Source organism: Stenella coeruleoalba (genome assembly GCF_951394435.1).
Source record: "Stenella coeruleoalba genome assembly, chromosome: 15".
In the NCBI taxonomy this organism is placed as follows: domain Eukaryota; kingdom Metazoa; phylum Chordata; class Mammalia; order Artiodactyla; family Delphinidae; genus Stenella; species Stenella coeruleoalba.
The window spans coordinates 78,000,789-78,014,879 of record NC_137161.1 but is presented as its reverse complement, the minus strand read 5'-3'; the positions used below and the strand labels follow the sequence as shown (position 1 = coordinate 78,014,879).

General features: G+C 40.3%; 1 protein-coding gene across 1 annotated transcript in view; it reads right to left on the bottom strand.

Annotated features, from left to right (window-relative positions):
- Positions 1 to 6,115: 6,115 nt before the first annotated feature.
- Positions 6,116 to 14,091, bottom strand: part of LOC307197975 (general transcription factor II-I repeat domain-containing protein 2) — a 54,422-nt gene continuing 46,446 nt past the window's right edge. Inside the window, exons 12-16 of the mRNA XM_079944558.1 lie at positions 13,488 to 13,565; positions 12,478 to 12,561; positions 10,496 to 10,679; positions 10,135 to 10,163; positions 6,116 to 8,042 (exon numbers count right to left, since the gene is read on the bottom strand). Coding sequence (XP_079800684.1) covers positions 6,439 to 8,042; positions 10,135 to 10,163; positions 10,496 to 10,679; positions 12,478 to 12,561; positions 13,488 to 13,565 — 1,979 coding nt within the window. The 3' untranslated portion in view covers positions 6,116 to 6,438. The remainder of the gene's footprint in view (positions 8,043 to 10,134; positions 10,164 to 10,495; positions 10,680 to 12,477; positions 12,562 to 13,487; positions 13,566 to 14,091) is intronic.

The following is a 14,091-nucleotide window of genomic DNA, read 5'->3' as shown; positions in this document are numbered from 1 at the left end:
AAAGCAAATATTTACAGACCTAAAGGGAGGAATAGACAGCAATACAATAATAGTAGGGGACTTTAATACCTCATTTACATCAATGGATAGGTCATCCAGACAGAAAATCAATAAGGATTTTCCAAGATAAATCATATGTTAGGCCATAAAACAAATTTTAACAAATTTAAGAGGACTGAAGTTATATCAAGCATATTTTTTCTAGCCACGATGGTATGAAACTAGAAATTAATTACATGAAGAAAAGTGGAAGACTCACAAACATGTGGAGATTAAACAAGTTATGAACAACCAGTGGGTCAAAGAAGAAATCAAAAAGAGAAACAACAGCAACAACAAAATACCTTGAGAAAATGGAAATGTAACATACCAAAATTTATCAGATGTAGTAGACACAGTTCTAAGAGGGAAGTTCATAGCAATAAATGCTTACCTCAAGAAACAAGAAGAGTCTCAAACAACCTAACTCAACACCCCAAGGAACTAGAAAAAGAAGAACCAATGAAGCCCAAAGTTGGTAGAAGGAAGGAAGGAACAAAAATTAGAGCAGAAATAAATGAAATAAAGACTGAAAAGAATAGAAAACATCAGTGAAACTAAGAGCCGGTTCTTAGAAAAGATAAACAAAACTGACAAACGTTTAGCTGGACTCAGCAAGAAAAAAAGAGAGAGGACTCAAAATCAGAAATAAAAGAGGAGATGTTACAACTGATACCAAAGAAATACAAAGGATCATAAATGACTACCGTGGGGACTTCCCTGGTGGCGTAGTGGTTAAGAATCCGCCTGCCAATGCAGGGGACATGGGTTCGAGCCCTGGTCTGGGAAGATCCCACATGCCACGGAGCAACTAAGCCCACGAGCCACAGCTACTGAGCCCACACGCTGCAACTACTGAAGCCTGCGCGCCTAGAGCCCATGCCGTGCAACAGGAGAAACCACCGCAATGAGAAGCCTGTGTACTGTAACGAAGAGTAGCCCCCCCTCGCCGCAACTAGAGAAAGCCCAGCAACGTGCAGCAACGGAGACCAAACACAGCCAAAATAAATAAATTTATTATTTTTTAAGTTTACTATTCTTGAAAAAATCAAAATAAATAAATAAATAAATGACTACTGTGAACAATTATATGCCAAACTAGAAGAAATGGATAGATTGGACAACCAAGAAAAAATGGATAAATTGCTAGAAACATACAACCTACAAAGACTGTGATGAAACAAAATCTGAATGGACCAATTATTAGCAAGGAGACTGAATCAGCAATAAAAAAAGTCCCCCAAAACAAAAGTCCAGGACCAGATGACTTCACTGGTGAATTCTACCAAATATTCTTCTCAAACTCTTCCAAAAAATATGAGGGAAACTCTTTCATATTTTATGAGGCCAGCATTACCCTGATACCAAAACCAGACAAGGATGCCACAAAAAAAGAAAATTGCAGGCCAGTATCCCTGATTACCATAGATGCAAAAATCTTCAAAAAAGTATTAGCAAATAGAATTCAACAATACCTTAAAAGGATAACACACCATGATCAAGTAGGATTTATTCCAGGCATGCAGTGATGGTTCAATATTCACAAATCAGTCAATGATACACCACATTAACAAAACAAAGGATAAGAATCATATGATCATTTCAGTAGATGCAGAAGAAGCATGTGACAAAATTCAACACCCATTTAGAATGAAAACACTCAAAGCAGGTATAGAGGGAACATACCTCAACATAGTAAAGGCCACATATGACAAGTTCATAACTAACATCACACTCAATGGTGAAAAGCTAAAAGCTTTTCCTCTAAGACCAGGAACAAGACAAGGTTGCACACTCTCCCCAATTTTATTCAACATAGTATTGGAAGTCTTAGCCAGAGCAATCAGGGAAAAAAAACAACGAAATAAAAGACATCCAAATTAGAAAGGAAGAAGTAAAACTGTCACTATTTGCAGATGACATGATATATGTAGAAAACCCTAAAGACTCCATTAAAAACTCTTAGTACTAATAAACAACTTTAGTAAAGTTGGAGGATACAAAATCAACACAAACATCTGCTGCATTCCTTTATGCTTATAATGAACTATCAGGGTGAGAAACTATCAGAAGACAATCCCATTAACAATTGAATCAAAAAGAATAAAACACCTAGGAATAAATTTAACCAAGGAGGTGAAAGACCTGTATATTGAAAACTATGAGACATTAATGAAAGAAATTGAAGAAGACTCAAAAAATAGAAAGATATTCTGTGCTCATGGATTGTAAAAATTAATTTTGTTAAAATATCCATACTACCCAAAGCAATATACAGATTCAATGCAATCCCTATCAAAATTGAATGGTATTTTTCACAGAAATTTCACAGAAATAGTACAAACAATCCTAAAATTTGTATGGAACCACAAAAGACCCCAAATGGCCAAAGCAATCTTGAGAAAAAAAGAACAAAGCTTGAGGCATCACACACCCCAATTTCAAACTATGTTACAAAGCTATAGTAATTAAAACAGTATGGTATTGGCATTAAAACAGGTGCATAGATCAATGGAACAGAGTAGAGAACCCAGAAATAAACTCATGCATATATGGTCAGTTAATTTACAACAAAGGAGCCAAGAATATGTAATGGGGACAGAACAGTCTTCAGTAAATACTGTCTGGGAAAATTGGACAGCCACATGCAAAGGAATGAAACCGGACCACTATCTTACACAATACACAAAAACTGATGACCAACTTAAGTGTAATACCTGAAAACATAAAGCTCCTAGAAGACAACATAGACAGTAAACTACTAGTATAGGTCTTGGCGATGAGTTTTTGAATCTGCACCAAAAGCAAAAGCAACAAATGCAAAAATAAACAAGTGGGACTACATCAAACTAAAGGCTCCTGCACAGCAAAATAAACAATAAACAAAATGAAAAGGCAGCCTATAGAATGAGAGAAAATAACTGCAAATCATATATTTGATAAGGGGTTAATATCCAAAATATATGAAGAACTCATACAACTCAATATCAAAAACAAACAATCCAATTAAAAAATGGACAGAAGATCTGAATGGACATTTCTCCAAGGAGGACATACAGATGGCCAACAGGTACATGAAAAGATGCTGAACATCATTCATTCAGGGAAATACAAATAAAAACCACAATGACACAGCACCTCATACCTGTTAGAATGGCTATTATCAAAAAGACAAAAAAATAACAAGTGTTGGCAAGGATGTGGAGAAAAGGGAAGACTTGTGCACCGTTAGTGGGAATGTAAATTGGCTCAGCCACTATGGAAAACAGTATGAAGTTTCCTCAAAAAAATTAAAAATAGAACTATCATATGATCCAGTTATTCCATTAGAATCTGGGTATTATGAGAAGAAAATGAAAACACTAAAGATAACTGCACCTTGATGTTCATTGCAGCATCATTTACGATAGCCAAGATATGGAAACAACTTAAGCGACCATCAATGGATGACCAGATAAAGAAATTGTGGCATAAATACACAGTGGAATATTATTCAGCCATAAAAAATAATAAAATCTTGCCACTTGCAACAAAATGGATGGACTTTGAGGGCATTATGCTAAGTGAAATAAGTCAGACAGAGAAAGACAAATACTGTATTATCTCTCTTATATGTGGAGTCCAAAAGACAAAGAAAGAAACAAAAAACAACCAAGCTCTTGGATACATTAAATAGATTGGTGGTTGCAATAAGTGGAGGGTGGGTGGGGGGTGGAAGAAATGGGTGAATTGTTATTTACTTATTTCTTTATTTTAGTTTATATAAATTGAATAAACCTTTTTTTTAACTGGCAAATATAAACAGGAGAGTATAATTGATCTCTCATTCCAGATTCAGTTGAAAATAGCCATCCTGGGGCCATTGCTAAGGCACAGAAAGGGCACAGAAATTTAGACGTCTACCCAGTTTTCACTCCCTGAGACATAGTGGGGGTCTTGGCTAATAGAGCTGTGAATATTCAGTGAAGGACAATAGTTTATCACACACACAAAGAATTATAATTTAGCTATAGGGAGGGGCGCCTCTGATTATTCACTGAGAGCCTGCCCAGTTAGGAGGTTGTACCAGAAAGCGATTATTCACCACCCACACCAGCACTGCTGCTAGCCCATGGCCTCCAAGTCTTTGCTGGTGGGTCTGTCCCCAGATGCAAAGATACCATGATGCAAACAGGAGCTGCAAATCTCATAAAAGATGCAGCTTGTCTCGAAGGCCATGGGTAGCATGGAGAGCTTCTCTTCCTGTGTGGGAAGCAGCATATGAGGCTGGACAAAGCTGGTCACTTAGAGATAAGAGGAAATGGGTTTCTCCCAGTCTTGGCTCAGTCATATGGGTGACCATGCTGGTCAAGCCACTTGGCCCAGCACACACTACAGGTAGAGAAGGAACCTGGGAACCCCGGGAGTTGAATCAAAGCAGAACAGCCCCATGAATGGTCCAGCCAACAGAAGGCAGCCCAGACTGAACGCTGAGGTCACCTCCCTGTTACCTGATGGGCTAACCACCCGGGAGCCACACGTGACAATGATGAGCGGGGGCTCTATGACAGATGCCTGCCAGGTCTCCACGTAAGCATGGTGGCTGCTTAGAAAAGGAAGAACATGGACCTTGGAGTCACATGAACCTGGGTCTGAATCCTCTCCTGGCTGCGTGGCCTCAGGCAGGCCATTTAATCACTCTGAGCCCCAGTTGCCTGTCTAAAAACGTGGGGGCTGGTCTTTCCCCGCAGGGTTTGCAGGACCACGCCTCTCGTGTTCAGAGTCAACATCTGCTCAGGTACACCAGAAGCTGGCCTCCCCTGACTTCCGCTGTGAACCAGTCCATCCTTCATTCACTTCCCAGGAAGTGAGCCTCTGAGCCAGCCAGACCCAGCTGGACCTGCAGTCTACCTCCCAAGGTCAGGAACTGCCCAGGTTGGGTCATTCCTGTGTCTGAGGACATACATCCAGGCCCCAGCTGCGGCTGGGTCCGCTGCCCAGGTGATCACCTAGAGGTTGGTCTCTCCCCCCGGCAGCTTCCCTTCATTTCTATAAATGCCTTTTCCTCCACTGCTTCCTGAATGGGTCATCAGGTAGCATCTTCAACCTTTTTGTACCCTAATCAGATTAATTCCTCCAAATCTGGAAAGTATTCACAATTTTGGGTCACTAATTCCAGCAACTAATAGATATTAAGAACACAGATATCTCTAAGTTTATGTCTATACCTGTATCTGTATCTATATGCTTTTTTTTGAGTTGATAAATTTTTGTGACTTTGTGTGATTTTTTTTTGCAATTGAAGTATAGTTAATTTACAGTGTCATGTTAGTTTCAGGTGCATCTATATGTTTTTAAGTGACAACCCTCCAGAAGAAAAATTCTATAAAGGAAAGGACATTATTTGGTCAACTGACAAAACTGGAATATGAATGGTAAACCAGACAAAAGTATTGCATCCGTGTTCAATTTACTGGAGTTGGTAACTAAGTCATGGCTATAGAAACCCTCTTCTTAGAAGATACTCCCTAAAGTATTTAGGGTTAAATGAGGTAAGCGACTTTCCCTCAAATGGTTCAGAAAGAAACTATGCACATAAGTTTATATACATTATTACAGATAATCATACAGTCATTTATACACACAGGCAATGTTATACACACACACGGGAGACAGAGAGGGGGAGAGAAAGCAAACGAATGATAAAATGGGGTAAAATATTAATAATATGGGAATCTGGCAAAAGGGCATTAAGTGTTCTTCAGGCTCTTTTCATTTCTGCAACTTTTCTATACATTTGAAATGATTTCAAAATAAAGGATAATATAAAAAAAAAGACAGCCCCCAAACCTCAACTTAGGCTTTGAAAACCTACGTTATTTGTTTTGGGATTTTCCATTTTAAGTCCTACCTTTCCACGTTCATGTGGAGGCAGGGACAGCTAAGGCAGAGACACCACAGTATGTGAACACGTCTCTACCTGATTCTCCTTCAACTTGGAAACACGTGAGGTCACACGGAATTCCATGCCAATGGCGGGGAGATAGATGTGTGTGCACATAGACCCCCAGTGCATATATGCATCTGTCTCTCCATTTCTCTGTGGACTGATTTAAATTTTGGGATGCAGCCCCAATGCCCACAAGGGTCAAGCTAGTATGTGAGTGAGTGAAACAGGCCAGGCATAAGAAGAGTCAACTACTAGAAATACAATAAAACTTTCTTGATTTTTACTGGGCTATGGGGAAACATAAAATGTCATACAAACAAGTATGATAACTGCAAATGACATTTCTGAGTCAAAGTGGGAAAAAACAGAAAACCAGATATATTTAATAACTCATTTTCTCATCTTGCAACCCCTCGGGCCTAGAGGATTCTAGGCTTCCAGCCCACGGGATCCTGCGGGAGTGTGTTTCATCACGTCGCGATGTGGAGTACAGAATCCCACTGGGAGTCCTTCAACTGGGAGCAGTACTCAGTTTTACTCAGTTTCATAATGGAAAAGAGCTGTTCACAAATGTAGGTACTCCCGAACATGGAGAGAATCTTGGCACAGTGGGTTTTGTACTTGGGATAGCTGCTCCAGAGGTATTTATAGAATTCTGGTATTCCCACCTTGTCGTATTTGGTTTTCAGGACCGTGTTGCACTGCAGATCAATTACCTCCATCTGGAGCGCTTCCTGGACGCTCTCGATCTTCATGGAGAAAGGGGAGCTGAACAGGGTCAGTTCACTTTCGTAGAGTTTGAAATCAGACAGCCTTTTCTGGAATTCCGTCTTTAGCTCCACGATTTTGGGAATGTAGTTCAGCCCATCGCTTTCGTTTCTGGAAACCGATTTCAGGGTGGGAAAGTGGGCCAGGTTATTCCTGGCCAAATGAGTCTCCCAGAGGCACAGTTTAGCCAAGAACGCCCGAATCAAGTCATACATCTGTGTCACGATTTGGGAATGCCCTTGGAGAGAGATATTCAACGTGTTCAGATGCATAGTCATGTCCACCAGGAAGGCCAAGTCTTTGATCCAATCTTGAGAGCTCAGCTGAGGCAGGGGCTTGCCTCTGGAAGACATGAAGGAGTCAATTTCTTCCAACGAGTCAAAGAACCTCTTCAGCACCAGCCCGCGGCTGAGCCACTTAATCTCCGTGTAGTACAGAAGGCTGCCGTACTGGCTGTCCAGCTCATAGAGCAAAGTCGTGAACTCGCTGTGGTTCAGTCCGCGGGAGCAGATCCAGTTCACGGCATTAACTACCACGCTCATGATGTGGTCCATCTTTAACTTTTGAGCACAGAGCGATTCCGGGTGAATAATGCAACAAACGGACTTCAGATCTGAGCCCTTGCAAGCCATCGCCACCTTGGACTTGAGTTTTGTGACCAGCCCGTCGTTGGCATCTACCATTGCAGGAGTGCCAGTTGAGGCCACACTTACTAATTTCGACCAGTCGATATTAAACTTTTTAAGACTTTTCTCAACACGCAAAAAGATCTCATTTCCAGATTTTGTCCCCGTCATGGGCACCGTATCCAAAAGTTCTTCCGATACATCAAAATTCTCATCAACGCCGCGGATGAATATGGCCAACTGGGTGGTGTTATTTATATCTGTGATCTCATCGATGGCAATAGAATAGGCCACAAATGATCTGATTTTTTCACGTAATTTCTCCCATAAGTTCCCAGCCACGTCTTCTATGGGCTGGACGGCAGGGTTTTCCTTTGGACTCACATTTGCAAACACTCGTTTTTGCTCGGGACACACGATGTCTGATGACCCTAAGAGATACTTTCTGAGCCCTTTCTTCAGCTCCTGGAGCTTCTCGTCGCGCATCTTCTCTGTGTACTGGTCATAGTGCTTGCTGTGGTTGGTTTGATAATGGCGTCTCAGGTTGTATTCTTTGGACACAGACATGCTCTGTTTGCATATTAAACACGTAGGGATATTCTGCACCTCCACGAAGAAATATGCTCTCTCCCACTTTTCTTGAAATACACGGCCCTCTTGGTCTATCTTTCTTTTTCCCACTTTTGATAGAAACATGGAGACAAGAAACAGTTCAGTTTTCTCTTAAATCGACTGTTAGTCTAACACCAGCAAGAGCATGATGACAAATGCAAGGGATAAGGTGGCGGGGTGGGGCGTAGTTAACTGGAGAGCACCCCAGCCCTGCAGAGGTGTGGGGTGAGGACGGGGGACACTCGGGGCAAGCGAACTACTGCCAGAGGGAGCATGGCCCTGGCCTGCCCAGATCTTCAGATTGCTAAAGAAAACCTGGAAATGGACTTTTATGAAAAAGTCCCCGGTTTTTCAATGTTGGCCACTAATTCCCTTTTTTAAAAGGTAGATGAGGCAAGGGGCTTCCCTGGTGGCTCAATGGTTAAGAATCCGCCTGCCAATGCAGGGAACACGGGTTCGAGTCCTGGTCCAGGAAGATCGCACATGCCATGGAGCAACTAAGCCCGTGCGCCACAACTACTGAGCCTGCGCTCTAGAGCCCGTGAGCCACAACTACTGAGCCCGCGTGCCACAACTACTGAAGCCTGCGCACCTAGAGCCCGTGCTCCACAACAAGAGAAGCCACCACACCGCAACAAAGAGTAGCCCCCGCTCGCTGCAACTAGAAGAAGCCCGTGCGCAGTAACACAGACCCGATGCAGCCATAAATAAATAAATAAATGAATGAATAAATAAATAAATAGATAAAATTAAAAGGTAGATAAGCCAAAAGAAAGACAACTTTGGTGAGGTTCAGCAAGTGGCTATGCTTGCCCATCTGGTTTAAATGAGAATGATTTGAAAGTGTATCTGCATTTTAACATATATTTTTTCATTTGATTTTCAAGAGAAGTTTGAAATAACAGAGAAGGGAATGAGCACAGAAGACGTATGATTTAACTGCTGTGAGTCCCAAAAGACACCGGTGATAGCCACAGACCCTCACAGAACTTACTTGTTTTCAATGTAAAGAAATGGGCCACGATGCAGGTGAGCTTTACTTCGAAAGAACATAGGTATAAAAATTCACTTTAAGAAAATGTAGGCAGAGACAAGCCGTCAACTTAATGGCTGCCTGGGGCTGGGGGTGGGAATGGGAAATGACCAGAAATGGGTAGGAGGAATCTTTCAGGTGGGGGGATGGAAATGCTCTAATATTAGATTGTGGTGATAGTTGCACAACTCTGTAAATATACTAAAAATCACTGAATTGTCAAGTGAATTTTACGGTATGTAAAGTTATGCCACAATAAAGCTATTAAAAACGTAAAAAGCTATTTAACAACCAGAGGAGTTTAGGAATAATAATTGTGGATTTTAAAAGAACACTTTAGTTTCCAAATTTAAATGAGGAGGTTCCCTAGATGACTCTTGGGAACACTGTTACATGTTATGCTTCTTTTTCTTTCTATAGGTACTTTACTTTTTTAGAATTTTATTGAAATATACTTATTTACAATGTTGTGTTAGTTTCAGGTGTACAGCAAAGTGATTCAGTTATATATACATATGCATATATATATAAATATATATATTCTTTTTTAGATTCTTTTCCATTATAGGTTATTGCAAGATGAGTATAGTTCCCTGTGCTATACAGGAGGTCCTTGTTGGTTACGCCTTCTGCTTTAATATCCAATAGGATTTTGACTTGCTTGCAAGGACTTTAGGGGAGACATTAAAAATATTTAACAAGTAGAGTGGCTGGGACATTGCCCAATCAGAACAGAAGTCAACTGGAGTGGGTTCTGGGAGCCCTGCTGTGCCAGGCCCTGTTGGTTCTGAACTGTGGGGAGGTCAGGGGTGGCCAGGCAGGTACTATTTACCAAATAAGGTAGAGTAGTATAGTAGTTCAGTATTATGATACGAGCCGCCCCCATAAAGGACTCTTGAATAAGAATGTGGTATGTTATCACACACAGCAAGCGCCATCGAATTGTTATATGAGAAAAAAGTGCCTGGAACTCGAGTCACAGAATTAGAGGGCTTTAAAAGAAGCAGGAAAACAAAATGCACATAAAGAGTGGCATGCTTTGCTCTTTCTGGTGGTGAGTGTCCACTGAGACAGCGCACGTGGCACAGCAGGGGCTAGGACCATCTTCTCTCCCCCAGGATACTCACCATTGCTGAGTTCAAGGCCGGGAAGTGGTCTGAAGAGAAAGAGACATTGGTGAGTGCAACAGAGGTCACTCTTCCTCTCTTGTCCATTTAGTTCTATTTGACAAACTTTTGTGAGTGTCAGTGCGAGGCTAAACTAAAACAGGCTGCCCACGATCACCAAGAAAAGGGAGCGAGGACACACAGCTCCCAGAAGCAGAATACGATGAACTGAGTGTGACGGGCAGCAGGACATAGCACTTGACTGCAGGGGCCCACAGCCCACGTCCTGGGGTTAGAATCCCTGTGCCCCCCAGCTTCTCCACCTCGAGCAAGCTACGATCAGCAGCTCATTCTCCTGACCAGGCAGGGGACTCTCATGTACCTGATGACTGTGAATTTGATAAATTCTGCGGCATCCAAGATCCTTCTCATGGAGCTGATTTCCAGGTAGCCAGGGGCTTTGAATACCACCCCCGGGGGCATGCCATCGATGACCACACAGCCAGGGTTGAAGGTGATCTTCCTGTAGGGAACTTTAACAGGGAAATCCACTCCAATTGCTTCACCTGTGATGACACAAAGAGTGTAAAACCAGTTGTGTGTCACTTGCTTTTCCCAAACCATGCTTTATCTTTAATGTCAAGATTTTAAAATTAATCGCATCAAGTAACAACATTGGTGATCAGCCATTACTTTATTTTCCAGCCATGCTAGGGTGTATGAATAATTTTATTGATTTTGAAATTGGTAACAGGTAGTGTAGCAGACTGTTTCTCTCCCCATGAAATAGGCATTTTCATAGTATCTACCTGAAAAGGGTTTCGTGAGGATTAAATGATGAATCACAAGTCAAACACTAAAAACAATACTCAGCTATGGTAAAAAGTCAGTAAGTGAAAGAGAGCTATTATAATTATTTAAAAAATATTTTAAATTTATTTTTAATTGAGATATAATTGACATAACATTGTATTAGTTTTAGGTGTACAACATAATGATTTGATAAAGATAGCTATTTAAACATTTTTTTTATTGAAGTATAGTTGATTTACAATGTCGTGTTAATTTCTGCTGTACAGCAAAGTGATTCAGTTATGCATATATATACATTCTTTTTTCATTTATTTTATTTTTAATTTTTTTTTTTTGTGGTACGCGGGCCTCTCACTGTTGTGGCCTCTCCTGTTGCAGAGCACAGGCTCCGGACGCGCAGGCTCAGTGGCCATGGCTCACGGGCCTAGCTGCTCCACGGCATATGGGATCTTCCCGGACCGGGGCACGAACCCGTGTCCCCTGCATCGGCAGGCGGACTCTCAACCACTGCACCACCAGGGAAGCCCTACATTCTTTTTTTAATATTCTTTTCCATTATGGTTTATCATAGGATATTGAATATAATTCTCTATGCTATACAGTAGGACGTTGTTTATCCATTCTATATATAAAAGCTTACATCTGCTAACTCCAAACTCCCACTCCATCACTCCCCCAACCCCCTCCCCCTTGGCAACCAGCAGTCTGTTCTCTATGTCCGTAATTCTGTTTCTGTTTCGTAGATAGGTTCATTTGTGTCATATTTTAGGTTCCACATAAGTGATATCATATAGTATTTGTCTTTCTCTTTCTGACTTACTTCACTTAGTATGATAATCTCTAGCATCCATATTGCTGCAAATGGCATTATTTCATTCTTTTTTTATGGCTGAGTAGTATTCCATTATATATATATATATATATATATATATATATATATATATATATATATATGCCACATCTTCTTTATCCATTCATCTGTCGATGGACATCTAGGTTGTTTCCATGTCTTGGCTATTGTGAGTAGCGCTGCTATGATAGGATACATAGGGGTGCATGTATCTTTTTGAATTATAGTTTTGTCTGGATATTTGCCCAGGAGTGGGATTGCACGATCATATGGTAGTTCTATTTTTAGTTTTCTAAGGAACCCCCATACTGTCCTCCATAGTGGCTGCACCAACTTATATTCCCACCAACACTGTAGGAAGGTTCCCTTTTCTCCACACCCTCTCCAGCATTTATTATTTGTAGACTTTTTAATGATGGCCATTCTGACTGGTGTGAGGTGGTACCTCACTGTGGTTTTGATTTGCATTTCTCTAATAATTAGCAATGTTGAGCATCTTTTCATGTGCCTATTGGCCAAAAGATAGCTATTATTATTATGAAATTAGTGTTTCCATGTAAAAGTTCTTCTTCAGTAAAAATACACACTAATTTTGATCACATCTCCTTCACAGAAAGATCAATTTCTTAGATAAAGTAATCAATTAGAAGGAAATATTTCAAATGTATAAAATTTGGTTATGTAACAATATAAAAACGTACCAAATTTTCGGCTAAAGAGGTCATTGACTTGTTCTCTTAGTTGTTTTATTTTTTCAATGCTTGATAATCTTTCCTTCTCATTATCTAAAAAAATTAAAAAAACAAGCAAACCAGGTTTATTCATGTATTTGCTCCCCTGAAAATCTGTTGGAGGAAACACCTGTTAGCACATGTGAAAGCACTTTACCTGGCTTATCATTCAGTTTAGTTTTAGCAATAATTAAGCATTTTGGAAATTTGTAAATTTAAGGCATTATAGATGACAGAGAATTTTCCAAATTATGACTATGTAAATATAAGACATACTACTTTAGAGAACATTTTCAATATCATGCAAGATAAGGATGTCCACTTTCACCCCTACTCTTCAACATTATAATAGAGATCCTAGCCAGTGCAATACAGCAAGTAAAATGAATAAGATGTATGTACTAGGATTAGGGGGGAAAATTTTTTAATACTTGAAATTTTTATTCTATTTAATTTTGAATAATGAAAAGTGATTATGTGGTTCAAAATTCAGGTGATATAAAACAGTACATCATGAAATGTCTCCCTTCTATCCCTATCTTAGCTCTCAAGTTTCCTTCTTTGGAGGAATCTATGCTATTAGATTCTTTTGTATCTCTCCAGATATGTTTTATATACACCTATTCAGAAAAGAAGATAAATTGATGGGCAGCAAATACACTTCACCTCTGTGGCCAGTTCCAACCCAATGGTAGCCAGTGCTTGGAGTTGGCTGCCCTAAGGGGTATTTTCCAGGTAATGCACCAGGGCAGGGCTGTGAGAAGCAATATATCTGATAAACAATGCACAATATAGCAAGATATTCAGTGTGCGGCAATTGGAAGCATATTTTATATTCCTGAATTGTCTTTCCTTAGTTGACAGGGTGAACTTAGCAAAAAAATAGCTCCAAGAGACTAACCCATGTCACAAAGTGGTTAAAATATAACAAAATGAAAAACATAATCTAAATTATGATAAAGTCAGATAGAATTCCATACCTGGAATCGTCACCTGAACGATGTTAAGATCTTCAACACCTGCTGCAGAATTTGTAATATTGGATGAATTGGTGTTTCCTTAAACAGAAATTGAAATTTAGAACTTATAGAACATTAGGCTACTTCTCCTCTAAAACTATCAAATTGCCACTTTGATCAGAAGACCAGACTAGGGAATTCCCTGGCGGTCTAGTGACTAGGACTTGGCGCTTTCATTGCCAGGGCCTGGGTTCAATCCCTGGTTGGGGAATTAAGATTGTGCATGCCAGGAGGCATGGCCAAAAAAAAAGAAGGCCAGGCTAAATTTTTAAAACTCCAGAGAACACTTAGCTGGCTTGGCAATAATTGATGTTTGAGTCTCTGTAGTTTAGTGTCGATGTCAAAGGAGAAAGGGCACCATGGCTTTTATTTAGTTCATAGCCCCTGATACTTCAGTCTAATTTGATTTAAAAAGAAGGGTGTTTAAAAATATATTTCCTGGGACTTCCCTGGCCGTCCAGTGGTTAAGACTTTAAGCTCCCAGTGCAGGGGGCATGGGTTGGATCCCTAGTCAGGGAACTAAGATCCTGCATGGCACTCAGCCAAAAAAAAAAAAAAGGAAAAA